The following is an 18,698-nucleotide window of genomic DNA, read 5'->3' as shown; positions in this document are numbered from 1 at the left end:
AAAATCAATTAGATACTCAAATGTGTGCTAAGAAAGTACCTATGTACACTTATTTCATATGTATGATTTTCATAAGATCATAAGAGACATCTTAGCATAATGCAAAGATTATTTATACTAATAAGTTGGACCTACCAACTAAAAATAGCAATAGAAACGTTTTTTGTATTTTAGGGAAAGCAATAGAAACGTAAATGGAATTATGTAATTAAAAGTTTTCCAAAGTTAATTTAGGACCACCATTAGCTCACCCAAAACAGTTGAAACAGAACCTTCTGGATATACCCCTAATTAATTTTTTACATTTTTTATACACAAATAAAAATCTCAACTTGCATTTAAACTAAGAAATCCTACCATAATTCTTCAAATAAAAAAAAAAAAAAAAAAGAAGTAATCCTTCATAATTTTTTTTAAAAAAAACCCAACAGTTTTCTTATTATAATTTTTTTATTTTTAATTTTGAGAATTTAAAAAGTATATAAAGTGGCGATTTCTGGAGTGTTCTTGTGTTTCAGCAAGTTTACAGAAAGGAGATCATCTTCTCCTTCTTTCTCTCTCCTCTCTCTTCCCTAAACTTCCGTGCCCAAAAAATATGTAGTTACTTCCGACATTTTCCAACTTAATTATTCTATTTTTATACCACTATCATACTTCATTATTATTTGGCCCTTTTTTTTTAATATTATTTGGCCAAATTCAATCCAATTTGTCGACAATATATATATTTCACTAGTACAATTTATTTGTTACATTACAACAATTAAAAAAAAAATCGTAACTATGGCAGATGGAGGAGAAAGAAATGGGGTTGATTTTTATAAGATACTTGGTTTAGAGAAGGAATGCTCACCAACTGACCTCAAAAATGCTTACAAGAAGCTTGCTAAGGTTAGATTGATGTGTTTTTTTTTTTTACTCCCTTTAGTTTACGGGTTTGGCGGGTAACACGGTAGCTCATCTTCTGACATGACGAGATGTACTATTATGTTTTATTTTGTTCGGGAGTGTTATTTATTACTTTGGCGGAACTTGATTTGAATTAATAAAATTTCCGGGTTTAAATTTTGTTTCGTGGATTGGTATTGGTAGAGATGGCATCCGGATCGTTGTTCTGCTTCCGGAAATTCAAAGTTTGTGGAAGAAGCGAAGAAGAAATTTCAAGCTATTCAAGAGGCTTATTCTGGTAATTTCACTGTTTATTTTCCAAATTTTTTAGAAAATTATTTTATTTGTTGGTGGGTTGGTTAGTGATTTGGCTATTTTTTATTAAAAGAAAAAAAGTTTATCATTTGGTGACCTCAAATGTTTCATTAATACAAATATACAAACTTGTACCCGTGACTAATGATTTGCACTGTTATTCGATCATCCCATCTTTCAATTAATCTACGAAGTTTATGTTGACCATCAAAATTAAATGTGACATACGACTGTACGAGTAATATATTTGAAGTTAGGTGCACTAGTATGTAACTATATTACATGTACGTCTTATGTTATTTGATCAGTAGTTGAGAATATAGTTTACAATTATGCATATTTTAAATCAGTAATTATATGGTGATTTTGGATCACGTAATAATTTCTAGACCTCAAAAATATAGCAAGGGACAATTTTGGGGGCAATAATACGGAGCCAAAGTAGCAGTATGATACGGTTATTTTGGATAATGCAATAATTTATCGACTTAGAAAAAATAGGGACATGTCGGGGGCAGGAATATGAAGCTTGAGCTTACTTTTATGAGTGTTTTTTTGTGGTTTGGAACAGTTCTATCCGATGAGACTAAAAGGTTTTTGTATGACGTTGGAGTCTACGACAAGGATGATGACGAAAACAATCATGTGAGTCCTCTTTTGTCCTTGATTGCTATTCTTGCTTTCGAGTTTCAATGTGTGGAGTATGATTAAATAATTTGGTGAATGAATGAAAAAATTTGGAATGATTTATTAAGTTTCATGATTGATGTCAATTACTTACTCTGCCCATGAGGGGGCCATGGAGCAAACAAAAGGAGACGGAGGGAGTAGCTAAGAATATCACATTATTACATCGTTCACTTGTAGCCCAAATTTGGGAAGAGTAGACCTCGGTATCTAAATTTGTGTCGTTTGCAGAATACTATTATGTGTTAGGAATTAACAAGCTCATGGTGCCTATTGAAGAATTTACTCAATAGTTGCTGTATATGGCAAATTCCGAGCTTTAAGTCAGGGTCGGGGAGGGAGATCATTAGCCGGAGTTCTCCTAACTGTTAGTTACTTATACCATACTGCGGAACCAGGTGGACGAGCTGGTCTTGCTTTATGATCTCCTGCAATTTACATATAATGATATAAACTATATAAATTATATATTATGGATTTATGGTACATGGTGAGCATGTTAGTCTTTTAAACAATTATTAAATTTATATCATATAAGATCAATTTTATTAAATTGCTTTGAGAACAGATGGGGTTTGAGAAGAGGGAGTAAATTGCTTTCTATTATTCTATACTTGTGTAGTTGTGTCACTCAATTTTATTAAGAACCATCACTTGTGGATTATTTGACCCTGCATCCTTTTTTCTCTGTTTCTCTCTGTTTGAATATATTTCATTTGCATTTCTGATCTTTATGATGTCCAATATGTCGAAGATGGCTGGAACTTTAATGGTCATGGACCTTACCAAGTGGTTTAGGTGATGACATCGTACCTTAATAAGATGAGTGAGCAAGAATGTGCTTGTAAACTTAAGGAATGCAATAATCACTCGTTACTAACCCCTTCATGCCTACTGAATTACTGATCAGTCATCAGTGCTTATAGGTCTCTAGGGCTAGTCGTAGGACGCGCCTACATTCAACCTTTACTATGCTGTTGTAATTATATGATCCTGTGACAAGTTAATCAAGTGCCACAAATTCGCCATAACGTCATACTATAACCATTTTATGATCTAATTAAGCTTATGCTTGAACACCTACATGATATGAGTCTTTTTGCTTTATCATAGTGCATTATTATGGGGTTTTTATATGAGCTCTTGAGTCTTAACATTGGCTTAATTGCAGGGAATGGGCGACTTTCTGAACGAGATGGTCACGATGATGAGCGAACACAAACCCTGTGTGAGTTTCTGCAACTATCTTCTATTACAAACACTACATTGAGTTCAATCATTGCCATTTCTGTACTTCGCCACTGATCAGCTTTTTGGGTCATAGAATTATATGCTCCACCCTATTCACATTTATTTTGTAATCTTTGCTTATATGCATTCAGCCACTCCCCCCTCCTTGGCTCTTAGTGGTACAACACCTGATAATATGTCTTCTTCTGGTTAATAATTAACGCCTTTTTTTTTCTTCTGTGTGTGTGTGTGTGTGTGTGTTTACTACTTTGTGGTTGTGGATACGATACACATCTCAGTTTCTTGTTCACATCTGGGATGTTCTGATTTGGGTCATAATACGCAAGTAGTATCTAGACCGGCCTCCATTAAAGATTCGGTGTCCCTTTTAACAAGTACTGACATCTAGTAAGTTCGCTACTGTAATAGATGTTTCAGTTTGTGGTCCAGTAATACTAGTGATGCATACTGCAATGTCTACACTTGAAGCTCTGACAACTGATGCCGCTTTTGTCACACAACTTGCTGTGTAGGGCTAGTTTCTATGATTTTCATTCCTTAATGGTGGCTGCATAATGTTGAACGTTAATATTTGTTGAATGCCTTTGAGAAACTATGACATTTAATTTTCCAATATGCACTTTCAATAATTTTTTTCGTGATGACAAACATCAATTTATGTAGGAGAAGTGATTCTTTTTGGTTATGAAATTGACAGGAAAATGGCGAAGAAAGCTTTGAACAATTACAGGAGTTATTTGAAGATATGTTTCAGAGGGACAGTTGTGATGCATTCGCTTCAACCTCGTCTCAGGGGATGAACTCTTCTTGTTCATCTTCGTATGGCAGTTCTATTGAGGGTTCATGCATCAATAACAAGAGGAATTCAGTAGGAATGAATAGAACAGATGCATCTTCATCCTTCAATAATATCAACTTAGAGAGATTCTGTTTAGGGGTAAGTACAAGCATCACAAAATATTTCCTTCTTCGAGTGGTTACACTATCTACCTCTTAGTGTGATCTGATAGAGCCCCTTAGGTCGGTCATTTATTAGAGTCGATATTATTTTGGGTAGTGAAATGACTGAACTTTTTTTTTTTTTTCTTTTGGGGTTTTGGACGCTTAACTTGATAGTTGGGAGGGCAGTTTTTGTTTGTTTTTGTTTCAGGATGGATTGGATGATACCTGGAAAATCATTACTTCATTCTGGTGAGTAAAAAACTTATAACAATTTAGGCAATTAATCTGAGGCAAAATGTCCTAGACATTCCCAAGGAGCAAAGTGTAGTTAAACTTGGGTGAGTTCAGGCACTATATATTGACATTTTGCCCCATGTTGCCTAATTCTTGGGCAATTTGTCCGTGTTCTAGGTAGATATTCGTTAAACCCTTCTATGTGTATAGAGCCGATATGATGCAAAGTGAGGAGTGATGACTTCTAGCTAGCTCATAGTCATCCGCTCCAGTAATGTCAATAGCTGGTATAGTATTACACATGCTTCTTACCTTGACAATCTTGGGTTTTTAAGGTTTTAACTGTTACTTTATGACATTTAGCTTAATATTAATCCTTTCTTGTGTTTTTATGGATGGTTTCGTGAAGACAGATGGATTGCAGGGGAGACTCGAGAAGGATAAAGGGAGCAGCCGTAAGAACTCTAGGAGGAGGTGGTAGTAGTTGTAGCAGCAATCGTGATAATAGTAGAAGACGATATGGTAGGAAACAAAAGATTGCACCCGGCCATGATGTTTCTTCAAATGATTACTCGGCATTTCCACTTGATTCAAATTACTGGTGAATTTCAGTTTAGGAAATTGGCATCAAGAGATGTGTCTATAGAGGTTTTTAATTTGATACCATTTGATGGGAAAAAGGGTCCAAATTTTGGCATTCTTATATATTGTATGTCATCATATTAGAGTGGTAAAGGAGAGTTACTTATTTGAGCCATTACCAACATCTCATTATGCCGCTTTGTTGTTCCTGTACTAGAATCTACTACATAACTAAATTTCATTTGAAACTTTCACCTCAATATAGTAGTTGAGCTATAAGCAGCAATACTAGTCTCAAAGACAACATATTCTCTCTTGTCAAGTAAATTGGGCGGAGAGAGTATTACTTAAAATGAAAGTGACAAGTGAAGTTTAGAAAGTATAATAATTATTTTTTTTTAACAAGAAAAGGGATTTTATTAATAAAAAATAGTCAAATAATTCTTATAAACAATTTTTAGGAAATCTAATATTCCAAAACAAATACAAATTACCTTAGAATTAGTTTCATCGCAGACCTTAGAATTAGTTTCATCGCAGATTTGATTAACGATCGTCTTAATAATTTTATGATTACAAAGGTGGATCTGTATAAAACAGTCATGAAAGAGCCAAAAATATCATGAAAATCAATAATTGCAAGTTGCAACCACGTTAATAAACAACTTTATCATTTAAATGCAAAGAAACATGGAATGTAAAGATTTGGGCCTTTTTTCTGTGGGAAGTGACCGAATGAGAAATAGGTCCTACAGCACGTGAATGAAGGCCCCTTGTGTTATTTATGCTCCTTTGTCACTTTCTATATTTGTCCCCCTTTTTTTCTCTCTTTGCCCTTTTTATCAAGTCACTTTCTAATTAAATACTACCTTTATATATTATTTGTAACAATTTGACATAAAATAGAGAAGAACAATGTATAATCGTTGCAGATAATATGTAACGGAGGCAGTATAACGAATGCTCCGTATGTATATATCAGTATATATGTATATGTATTAGTTTTTAAAATAAATGAGTTTTAATATACTTACTATATACTTCCTCTGTTCTTTTTTACTTGACCTGTTTCTTTTATCACGCTTACCAATGTAAAACTTTAATGATCAATAACTTTAATTCTCCATAAGTAATAATTATAAAAATTATATATTATGATAGTACTTATTAAGATGAATTCAAAAAGATCCTACATGAATATGTTTTTTCTTACATATTATTCACAAAAGACGGTCAAAGGAAGAGTGGTGAATAGTGTAAAAGTCAAAGCGGGTCAAGTAAAAAAAAAAAAAACGGAGGAAGTACTCCGTAATTAAAAATTGAGAAATTTGTGACAAATTACATACCGACACGGTGTCATAATCGAGTACTTGTAACTCATATAATCATAGCTCACTTTTTACTTCTTATTCGTGTAAGAGTCAAGGTCACCTAGTTGTAATTTTTTTTTTTTACTAGTATAAAAAAAAAATGTGTTATAGCATGTTTGTTCTGTTAAATGGAATAAAGTAGTGAAGATCTTGATGAACACTGGTGAACAATATATTCTGTCTCCAAATTGATGAGAGTTGCTCAACTTGTACTTTTTTTTTTTATTAAGGGGTTGCAAGTTGTACTTCAACTCATACACCTTTTTAATTTAATTGGCAAGTTGGAATTTTTTTTTTAAGCACGTTATATTTTTCACAGATTGGGCACTTGCCAAATTTTGTCCAAAGTTTTTGTATGCTGTATCTTAAAGTACTTGAGTGTATCTTAAAAATTACGGAGTACTAAGTTTTTCCAAAGGGTTTAATCCACTAACCTAATCCGGATTGATATGTTATAATAGGCATTCAATAAGTCTTAATACTTGATATCTAAAATGAAATTATATGTGTAGATACAAATTTCAAGAAAATTGGACCATATTTTGAGTCCATAAGTATAAATGGGTCATGGTTTAAGCCCAATAATCATTTCTTAAAGTAGACGTTACTTTGATAGTAAATCGGTAATAGATGAGAAGTTCAAGCCCATTTTAATTATATTTGAGTACTACCAAGTAATTGAAACGAATAAAAACGGAGTATTAAGGTACAAGAGGAGACCTAGATTGGGTGATGTACAAATTTTCAGTTTGTATACTTAAATGATATTGATACGATACTATGAGAATATAGCATCTGAGTAGGGGTGTTTTAAGCCAAAAAATTAAATTTGGAAGCTCTAAATTCACTATTTTATAGAGTTAAATTACTTGGTATTGGATCACCTGACCTTATTGATAAAGATGACTTTAGTTATATGATTATATCTTTTACCTAGTTCAGTTGCCTAGGGATTTCCTAGGTCATGCCTATGCTCTCAACCCACGTACCCATCGTGCAAGGTTGTGTAGTGCTTACATGTCCATACTAAACCTCATCTATTTTTGCAAGTTAGGTTATGTCATAAGGGACTCTACGAGTAATGGTAACCCGCTACTGGGTATGGTCCATACCAATAATAAAATACAATTTTGCCTTAGATATAGTCCCTCCAATGTCCGATCCCGGGTAGCAAGTTATCACGGCTCCTCTCAAAATATGTGACCTAGACACAATCAATGGCCCAACATGTACAATAATATCTCATGCTTGTCCTACTCGGCCCAATGTTCTTCGGTTGGGTTTAATCCAACAAACAATAATGATAGATATTATAGTCCCATATACAAAGTAATTCATTGCTTAATCTTACAATCAACTTTAGTGAAATTAGGTCAATGTTGAAAGCAACACTGTCTGAGTAAATTATACTTAATTAGGTTGCTCGTAACCTTGACTCTTTTTTAGCCTAGTGGAAACCTTAGTAAGATAGTAACAAAGTCAACATAAAGAGCACTGCAAGCAAAGAATTTAAGATTTGATGATGACCTCCAAAAAAGTGACATGAGCTCAACTGATTAAGCACTTCACCCACCCCAAGCCCTACTCGCCGGCCCATGGTTATATCTATCGCCACCCATTTGATAGGTAATATAGACTATATAGTAAATAATGAATTCATTTGTAAATTTGTTGAAATAAAATATGATATACAAATTGAAGTGATTTTTATTATTTCAATAATTTCTAATTAAAGTGATAATAGAATATGTTATAGAGTATAAATTTACTTTTAGGGATTGAATTACATTAAATTAAATCATGAACATTTTGATGAAACTTGGGGTTGCTCCGATTTACTAAAAAAAATGAACTAAACTGATTAGGATTGAACTGACAGAAATAGAATAAATTAACAAAAATAATAATAAAAAAAAAAAAACTGAATTGAAATTAAGCTGAAAGGAACAAACCCTTAGAACTTACCTATAAATTCAACATCAATAATGTGAATTTGTGATGCATGCATGTCTATCATACGTTGTAGTAAGGGTAATAAATCTAATAATCTTTAAATTTAGCTAGACATGCTTACTGCCTTACCAGTCATTGTCACCGGTTATTATCGCCTACAAATTATAGTTACCAATGTTATACATACTCCAAAACACTAAAAAATATATATATATATATATAAAATCAACGAACTACATAAAGCAAAACAAAAATGAACATTAACCCTACAATAATTGGACAATACAATACAATAGTGAAACCCTACATTGATGAATTTGTGAAAAGAAAAAAGTAAATTATTATGAAGAGTTGATGGAGGTCAATTTTCCTTGAAGAATTCATCTTAATTTCCAAAAGTTGACAAATGCAACCGACTTGATATATCTTAATGTAATGATTCTACATTTTTATTTGGGTGGCGGCTATTAACCAAGTTAGGTGTTGGTAGGGTCTTCCATGCACTTGAAATTTAAGATATGGTTCAAGGGTTGGTTGATTGAAATTATGAATTGAAGTCGATCGAGCTGAGTGAAATTTTACAGATATGGTGGATAAATTATTTTGTCTTGCCTTAATGAAACTGTCTCTTCTTATTGGTTAGATTCTAACCGGTATCTTTTGGACGATATTATATCATTTGATATTCATGTTTTAAATAAGGTGAGTATAGTAATAGTCACCCCTCGCGAGTAGGGGTTCCAATCCTTTCCTTTTTTACCAAAAAAAAAAAAAAAATAGTATTACGTATTAAGTTTGGCTTGATAAAAGTATAATTCCATTTTTGCATTTAGTATTACTACGTATTTGTAAGTTTGTAACATGAGTGTGAGTAAGCGGCCGGGACTCGGGAGAGTTGAGCAAGCAATGGTCCGCATGACATTTTCCTACTTATTTTCATCTTTTTTGGAACCTATTTTTATTTATTCATTTCCAATTCATATGTTGGATAGATGAGCTTGTGACTTTAATTTGTGAGCTATATACAAAAGGAAAAAAAAAATATAGTAATAACTTATCATTATCATTTCATCAAAATAGTTGAATATAAGGTATAATACGAGTTGAAAATAATTATAAAGTTATTAAAAAGCTACAAAGAAATTAACTTATAATTAAAATGTTAGAAATATGGGGACTGAACTAAGAAGTATTCTACATGGAATACTTAGAATTATAACATACTCCACGCTTTGTAAGAGAGTACATATTTAAAAAATTAATATGCTTTCTTTGATAAGAGAGTACATATTTTTCTTTGTTATACACTTGAAATTTTGAAAATTCTAAGTTACAGCAGTCTACAAAAAGCACGGAAAAAACATGTAGCTGTTTTGTATCGAACATACCGTTGTTTTTTAAATAACATATATCAATTTTGTAAACAACATCCATTTTTTTTTTTTTTTTTTTTTTTGTATATCTAAAGAACATTTGTAATATTAATAAAGAACATGAAGATATTACTTGTCAAAAAAAAAAATGAGGATATTATGTAATGAACATTATTTATATATATCCACCATAATTTTAAGACAAAATTCAATGAACATATTACAATAAGCAATTAACATTATATCACAAATAAATGTTCATTACACTAACAATCAAAGAATATGGACATATGTTCTATTCATTAATTTTAGGTGCAAATATGTTTTTTACTTTAGGTATATGTTCTTTACATTATAATAGTATGTTCTTTTCCCTACAGTTGTATGTTCTTTATATTTGTATAATATGTTCTTTTTGCAAAACGGTGGTACGATGCAAGGTACCCACACCTGTAGAAACCACACACTATTGAAATTTTATTTCTAGGGAAAGTTTTGTATTTATATAAAAGTACATACTCTGTATGTATGAGAAAATGAATACACCGAATGTATGTACGTAGCTAAAAGCATTTGGTGGGTCCAAATAAGAAATGTCGACATTTACAATCGGTGGATCGTAGATGAATCAGTAAAGAAATGAAGCTAACCAACTAATTTCGATCTTATCCTAAAAAATGGGGGTAGGTGTCATCTTAATGACTTTTCGTAAAATACTTCCAACTTGCTCATTTTTATCATTATGCTATGTCCCCTTTCGTTTGTCCTAGTCACTCACTCACACACTATACTGGATAATACCATGATTTAAATACTTTATTTTATTATTATTACTACTTGTTTTATTATTATTAGACGGAGTATATTATGTTCTCCTAATTGTACAGTTGTATTTTGTATTTACAGAGTTTACAATAGTGTTTACCATTTTAAAATAATACAAGTAGAATACATTAAATATTTACAATTAGGGTTTGTTCTGATCTACTGAACTAAGTTGAATTGAAATGAACTGATTGGAGCTGAACTGAATTTAACTTCAAATGAATAGAGCTGAAATAAATTGTTTATGAGAGGGGAAAGTTAGGAGCTGAAACGAGCTAAATTGAATTGAACTGAACTAAATTAAAATTAAGCTGAAAAGAACAAACCCTTAAACTAAATTTTATCAATTTGGAATTTATATTTGTACGTGATTCAATTAATGAAATTAAATATTGATTATGTCGGTACTTTAGTTAATATTCGTGGTACTACTATTTAACCATAGTCAAAATAATATAAACGCGCAAGTTGATATTAGATTTTTACTCATGTAAATTGGTTGACCCTTCATAAATTGTTTCCACACTATAACTTAATTAATAATATATGATAAGCCAATAGAGTTTTGAATCTTATGAATGTTATGATCAATGAAGATATTTTGTTAGTTTTGACCATGCCATAATGCTTTGTTTGAATGATATATAATACAAAACATGACTATTTACGAATCATTGCCTTCCTTTTGTCCCCAAAATTAACGTTACCATTATATGTTTGTATATTCTCGCCTTTTTTCTTCCATGCAACATCATATGAGTGAGTGTTAATTGTAGCTAGATTTGTAATACTTGGTTGATGTTTGTCTAAAAAAAGGCTAAACACTAATATTGTGCAAATGAATAGGAATAAAAAATAAACTAACTTTTTGAAAATAATACTGTAATTAAGAAGCCATTAAAATAGTTTCTTAGCCTTCTTTCTTTTCTTATACTTCATCCATTTTTTTAGTTGACACCGTTTGACTTTTACACTATTCACACAGCACGCTTTCACTCGCTTATGTGGTTTATAGATTTGATAAAACATATTCACGTGGGATCTTGTTTATTTGAAGGACTTTTTGTGAAGAACTACCTTATACAAATTATATTTTGTGAAAAACTACCTTATTAAAAAAATGTTGTAAGAAACTACCTTTTAAACAATAGATGTTGTAAGAAACTACCTTTTAAAAATAGATGTTGTAAGAAACTATCTTATAAAACAATTCATATTGTAAAAAATGACCTTTTTGTCGAATTATTGCATTGAATAAGAGACGTTTAATGACCTATTTTCAATCAATTTTTCTCCTTTTTCCACCCAATTTCTCCATAGCCTCCTCATAACCCCTAATTCCCCTTCTCTTTCATTGTTAAATTAAGCACATGGTAGCAACTTACAATATTTAGCTTTTATAAGGTAGTTTCTTACAACATTTTTTTTATAAGGTAGATTTTCACAAAAAATTATGTATATAAGGTAGTTTTTCACAAAAAGTCCTTATTTGAATCATTTCAATGCATATTTTTATTAATATACACTTTTTATAATTTTATAATATTAATAATTAGATATATTAATCGTTTAAAACATGCGTTGGCAAGCGTGATAATAGAAAAATGTCAATTAAAAAAACAGAGAAAGTATATACAGTGACATTTTGACTTTTTATTGTCAATGCAATATGTGGAAAACTGGAATTGAAGGGCATGTTACACTTAAACTAATTATTATTATTATTATTATTATTATTATTATTATTATTATTATTATTATTAAAATGCAAATATAAGATAACTTATCTTAAATTATTTACCAGAATAATTTTATTTTTTATATTAAATTATACATTTGAAATAACTTATATTAAACACTTTACAAGAATGGTTCATCACAAATACATTAAACTGTAAGGATAACACGGTGTCAGGGTAAAGATAATAACACACTGTCACATGACTAGTCAAAAGGAGATATTATATCTTTACCGTAGAAATAAAACTCATTTAGATGTCATACTAATAATTAGACTAGAATCACACAAAAAAAAAGGATTATATTACCCAACTCCACATCATACTTACCTAAATATTTAGATGGCTCTTGATTCTTCAATATTCCTTACAAATAGGAGTTTCTTTATCCAACTAATTCTTATCCACTACCCCCCTTCAACACCCTTTTTCCTTCTATAAAACCCCTTTCTCACTCTTCATTCCAACACTTTTCTAAAAATTCTCACTCCAAATTTAATTATCAAACACCCCCCAAATTTGTCCCAAACCCTCCTTACACTAATCTATCAAAGAAATAATTAACATTTTGTAACATTCCTTAGAGAAAATAAATTATCTCTCTTAAAATCGCGGTATTAAAAAACATACGAATGGGATTCCTAGATAGACTATGGGATGAAACATTAGCCGGACCTGCACCCGATAAGGGTCTAGGTAAACTCCGGAAGTATAAATCATTATCAGCCGCTCGATCACCCGATCATCCCATTGTTACTAACACTACTCGTTATCAAGATCATGATCGTCGCGATGATCATGATCAAACGGTTCCCGTTTCTCGTAGCATTACCATCCTTCGTACCAAGAGTCTTACGGTTGAACCTGAATCTGCTGCTTCTTCCCCTTCTTCTACCTCTAGTGGTCCCTCCTCTTCTTTCTCACGTAAGTCTTCACTCTTCCTACATTTATTGTTTTACTCTTTCATTTATTTTAAATTTAATTATTATTTAATAAAAATTTATACGATATCTACATTAATTAACGAATTTATTTTTAGTGTACTGCTATTACAATAATGCAACACAATTTTAAAATGAAACCAAATATTACTCGTATTCATTAATCAATAAATAAACGTATTTATGATCGATCTCACGAGGACAATGATTCATGTTTGATGTAATTTTCATTACAATAATAAAATAATATACTTCTACAAACATCATATATGGGATTTAATGAGTTGACTATTTCAATCAGAGCCTAAATATTTGTTTTTAATTGTAGCATAAAAATTGAAAAAAGGAATTATAATTTTAGGCTGTGGTAAAAATTATATATATGTATTGAAGCTATATATATATAATTCATGCATGATGTGTTGCATGTATAATTACCACAGCAACGGGAAAGAGTCCGGATTTGAAGCGACGAATGATGAGGAAAAAACCGACGTTTGAACCGTCGGAACATGCTGAGCCGACTAGCCCTGTTTATGACTGGTTCGATTTCTCTCTCTTTCACATCTTTGTTCTTTTTTGCTTTCATTCTTTCGCTTTATTAATTAATTAATTTGCTTGTTTGATTTCTTCGTTAGTAACCTAGACTTATATTATGTCCTCTCTGAATAAATTTTGTAATGAAAACAAATATTGATATGCATACGTATTTGTTCTAAATAATTAATGAGTTAATTGTAAGGATGGGTTAGGTTAGTCTACATCTCGTCGGATCTAATCTTGTGACGTGATGTAAACATGATAATTTAATTTATATGTACCAAATAATACGTATGTATGTTACAATAAAATACTTTAGTAGGTGACTAGGCGTAGTTTTGGTTTCTTGTTTGTTAGTACTATATGTTGGAGTAAATGATTAAAGATCGATGTTTCTTAATAAATATAAAGTAGATGGAAACGATCGTACATGGCTTGATCTAGTATGAAATTAAACTCTAATTTATTTTTACATACGCGATTTGATATATTGAAGTGGTGGTGTAACTATCTAAGACGTCGTACAGAGTAAATTTTTAAAGTGTAATTATAAGGTGAAGATAAGAGATACATTCATATATAACATCATACCGACATAAAAATGTGGAGTTCTTGTCAAATTCATACAACCTAACATTTATAGAAATATAGAATTACATAAAGAACAAAGTTATACTAATACATATGAATATATACGCTGCGAATTAAATCAATTAATAGAATTGGTACGTATAATGGTAGGTATTACCAAGTACGGAGTATGTATTTTGATAATTTTTTTTCATTATTAGTAGTAATTAAATTAATAAATTATATTGGTGATGATGTGGTACAGGATCATGATAAGTGCTTTGGACCGTTAACAACAATGGCCTGGACCCTGGAGAGTGACAATTTTCTTTTTTGCTGGTTGGACATCCCTTTTATAAAAAGTATTATATAGTTTTAATATACGTATTATATATAATCACTTTATATAAGGTACGTATAATACTACGATACAATTAACTGGGGTACTAATGCATTATGAAGTTTAATCTTCATAAAAAGATGGAGTTTCCCTACTAATACAAGGGTCAATAAAAAGATGGTTGACACTTTAGAGTTTTTTCAACCATTTGGCTTTTGGGCTTCTGATAGGAAAAGAAGAAATGTGCCCCTTTTTTTTTTGGAATTTTTTTTTTCTTTTTGTAAATTTTTTTCTTGGGGCCAATGTATATATTTTATGGACCCCTTTTAGATTTAATAATTTGTAGTTTTGTACATATTTCTCTTTATTTCCTTAGCTTGCCTTTAGGTATTGTAAAAATGTTGTAACATCTTGTGCACCTTTCTTCAATTCTAATGGAAGCCCACTTATTTTCACAATTTTGTCTCAGCTCCTTTTGTTTTATCATCCTGTCAAAAAAAAAAGTTTGTTCTTGGTATGTATTAAAATTTTACAACTTGATTTTCAGAAATTCTTTAAGAAAACTCAATGTTGTACGGAGTAAAAATTATCTATTGGTAAAAAAAATTAAACCATTTAAAAAAAACCCATTAATAACATGCTTAAATCTATTCCGTCCCTTTTATGATGGGTTTTATGATAAAACATGTGAATTCGTCACAAAACTCTCAATTCAATACTCCACGATTAATAAGCACAACTATCTAGATTATATCAATTTTGATTGGAATTAGTATTCTGTAGGAGATATCTATCTTTAAAAAAAAACAAAAAAAAAAAAAACATAGGAGATATTTTAACTAGTTTTATATTGATCCACATTTAGCCAATTATGAAACGCAACTCACTTTAATAAAGTGTTACCTTGAAATTTTGACAACTAAGCGGGAAGGTATATTGATGAATAAATTTGGATTTCTTGCAAATGGTAACATGTTAGTAGATTTTTTTTTTTGCTGGAAGAGTTTATGATTAGCTCCAAAAGTCCAAATGTCACATCCAAGCTGTCAAGTTGAAGATAATCCAGTTACTTTTTAATGTTTTTTTGAAGAAATAAGATAATCTGGTTACTACTTTAGTCTGTAGATGCCTTATCTCATATGATCAAATTGTTGACCGTGCTTAATTAAATCAACTACTGTTTAGCCCGCGCGATGCCGGATCTTTATGTTAAATATTTTTTTACTTTGAATTATAGTTTTCTTGTATTATAATAATCTTAAATACTTTTATCATCCGTTTAAAAAAAAAAAACTTTTATTATAGATTTAGATTAAGAAAATATTTTGTATGAAACAAAAATCTCATGCCATATATAAACTATATTCAAGAAGAATAAATAAACAAAAGTATTAGATAGCAAAGATGGTATAACTTCTTATCCATTTTCTAATGAAGTCGAGTTCAATTCTTGACATAAGCATTGGTGTGCCACATGACGTGTATTCTTGATTAGGAATACCTTTTAATATATAGTATAGGTAGATATGATTTACGAAAAGAATTACAACTAGACATCTAAGGGTTTATTTGACAACGTTGTGGTTTTTATTATTATTTTTTTAAGTTTTCAAAATCATATGATATGTATTATTGATAATTTTGAAAAATAGCAACAAAAAAATGGAAACGCCTTTTTCTTATTTTTAGGGTTCATTTGGCATTGCTGTGGTTTTCTTTTTTTGGTTTTTTATTGTATAAAAGTATATGATATATGTCACATAATGTATCAAAAATTATTTAAACTTATTAAAATCATGATAATTTTGAAAACTGACAACAAAAATGTGGAAACACCTTATTCTTGTTTCCTGTTTTTAGTTTTTTTAAAAAAAGAAAACTAAAAACCAAAAATGATGTCAAACAAGCCCTTAGTTTTTGGTTTTTTGTTTTAAAAAAAAAAAAAAAAACTGAAAATAAAAAATGATGTCAAATAAGCCCTAAATTTTGTATTTTATTTTTTGGCGAAAGACTAGAGATCCATATTTTGACCCAATTTAAAATCAACTTGATTAAATTGGATTTTGATTCAAAACTAAGGAAAAAAAAAACTAGGATCTGTAATAAAACTAATCCAAAAAATGAAAATAAGTGTGTTAAGCCCAAACCAGCCCAATTTGCCTCATTGAAATGAAAATAAATGGGCTAGGCCCAATCTGTTTTAGCCAATCCTTTAAACTTATAAATTTGTCTTTTGTATAAAAAGCTCCAAGAAACAGCCCATATTAAGGGTCTAAGGGAATAATAGCAGGATTTCAAATGTAAAGCATGTTTCATGTTTTCTTCTTCCTTAAAATAAACTAGGAACCTTTACAAAACTTACAATGTTGTTGATTTGGTACTGTAATTTTTTTTTGGGAGAATTAATCTAAGTAGTTTTCGCATGGTAGGTTACTCGACCCCTTACTTTTATTATTTACATGTTCTGTTGTTATGAATCCGTACATTGTATAGGGTAAAAACTAGTGTTTATACATAAAGGATTGCCTTTCGTATTTTTATATTGTAAGAAAATGAAAAGCGGGGAAGGTAGGGGTAGTGAGGCGAGAGAAAATGTAAGATTTAATTGAGTTTTGAGTAAAATATTTATTATTAGTGGTCTATTTTCATATTTAGTGACACGTCAAGTATTTTGGGATGAACAAAAATAATAACTATGTCAAGTATTATGGGACAGAGTCACGGAAGGAGTAATAGACTAAAATTTGGAAGTTTTTCTAATAATTTCAGAAAATATGGGCAATAAAAAAATGTGAGAAATTCTGTAGATAAGTTGGGAAGTTTAGCTGATGCTATACGCTGGGAAGTGGCAACCTAATAATTCAGGAGTACTTCAGTTCTAAATGTCACATTTTAAGTTTTAAGTTAAAAACTTAAATGTTTCTAACTTGATCATTTTCTTGGTTAGTAGCTTAAGTAATTCCGACATTAGTTAGTTAAACTGGTGGACTTATTTCTCAAGCACAATAATTTTCATCCAATTGTTTTACCTCGTTTGGTAAGAGTAGTTGCTGCTGTTTTAAAAGAGTACTTTCAATGACGATCCTAGTCACCTGCCGCATTATTATTCGGTATTGTGCTCGTCTATATTCATTGATTTTTAGTCTAATTGACCCTTCTTCTTTCATGGGTTATTGCTTAAGGCTTTAAATTATATCCATCTGTTAGTACCACACAACTAAAGACTTTTTTCACTTCACCCTAATTTCACTTGAGCTTCTAATTTCCTTCTATAATAAACTATTCATTTCATCTCTATTTAGTCCAGTTCAGTAAATATGAACAGACTCTAAGTAGGGCTGTAGTCCATAGGGGTGTTCGAGGTTTGACTTGATAGCTAATAACTCAATACATAGTACATGGTAAAGGTGGGCATGGGCCGTGCCAGCACGCGGGCGGCACGAGCCCGACACGATTCCGGCACGGCGGCCCACTTGTGGGCCGTGTCGTGAACACAAATCTTGAAATTTGGCACAACACGATCGTCGGCCTGCCGGCACGTTAATTTTGTAATATATATATCGATTTTGTATAGTATATATATTTTTAAAAATAAAAAAAAAATTAAAAAACTGTGGTGGCCCGCGGCACGACACGACCTGCCAAGCACGTGGGCCGTGCCGTGTCATGCCGTGGGCTAGGGTGTGCCAAAACTTGGCACGACCCGCCACCAAGCCGGCACGGCATGAGCCCCATCCCGGCACGACACGATGCCCATCTTTAGTACATAGCTTATATAAACTATGTAATAAAATTTGGTTTGTGATTTAGTTTAAAAAAAAATAGAGACGTAATTGCAAGTCAATCGCATGTTATGTATTGAGAGTGTTATTTGACCTTTGCAAAGTATTATTCTTATTATTATTTGCAATTGATTTGGTTTGTTGTAATAAAATCAAACCATGAATTGCATAATCGTAAACAAATTTAAATTGTTACAAACGGTTAGTGTTGTTAAAAGTATATTCATATGATATTGGACCACGAGGTAAGCCTTTGTCAAGATAAATGTAATTGGTACAAGGAAGTTACATTTTAAAATCAGTTGACATTGAGAGTACTCACAAATATAAATTTATTACAATAACTCTCAATCTATTTTTTTTTTA

General features: G+C 31.0%; 2 protein-coding genes across 3 annotated transcripts; both read left to right on the top strand.

Moving 5' to 3' along the window:
* The first annotated feature begins 370 nt into the window (after positions 1–370).
* Positions 371–5,159, top strand: LOC110684422 (dnaJ homolog subfamily B member 7-like). 2 transcript variants are annotated; one of them, XM_021860878.1, is made up of 6 exons: positions 371–891; positions 1,093–1,186; positions 1,775–1,848; positions 3,062–3,118; positions 3,839–4,078; positions 4,727–4,931. In XM_021860878.1, exons 1-6 carry the CDS (start codon positions 784–786, stop codon positions 4,796–4,798), a joined length of 645 nt encoding a protein of 214 aa, XP_021716570.1. In that variant the 5' UTR covers positions 371–783; the 3' UTR covers positions 4,799–4,931. The 2 variants fall into 2 exon arrangements, with proteins under 2 accessions (XP_021716570.1, XP_021716569.1); XM_021860877.1 differs by having other exon boundaries at positions 372–891; positions 4,731–5,159.
* Positions 5,160–12,503: 7,344 nt separating this feature from the next.
* LOC110684420 (dormancy-associated protein homolog 4-like) lies at positions 12,504–15,008 on the top strand. Its single transcript, XM_021860876.1, has 3 exons — positions 12,504–13,083; positions 13,544–13,643; positions 14,476–15,008. Exons 1-3 carry the CDS (start codon positions 12,792–12,794, stop codon positions 14,501–14,503), a joined length of 420 nt encoding a protein of 139 aa, XP_021716568.1. The 5' UTR covers positions 12,504–12,791; the 3' UTR covers positions 14,504–15,008.
* The last annotated feature ends 3,690 nt before the right edge of the window (positions 15,009–18,698 follow it).

This window comes from Chenopodium quinoa, unplaced genomic scaffold, assembly GCF_001683475.1.
Source record: "Chenopodium quinoa cultivar QQ74 unplaced genomic scaffold, ASM168347v1, whole genome shotgun sequence".
Classification (NCBI taxonomy): Eukaryota; Viridiplantae; Streptophyta; class Magnoliopsida; order Caryophyllales; family Amaranthaceae; genus Chenopodium; species Chenopodium quinoa.
The sequence above is the reverse complement of the archived record's forward strand: the minus strand, read 5'-3'. Positions and strand labels throughout refer to the sequence as shown.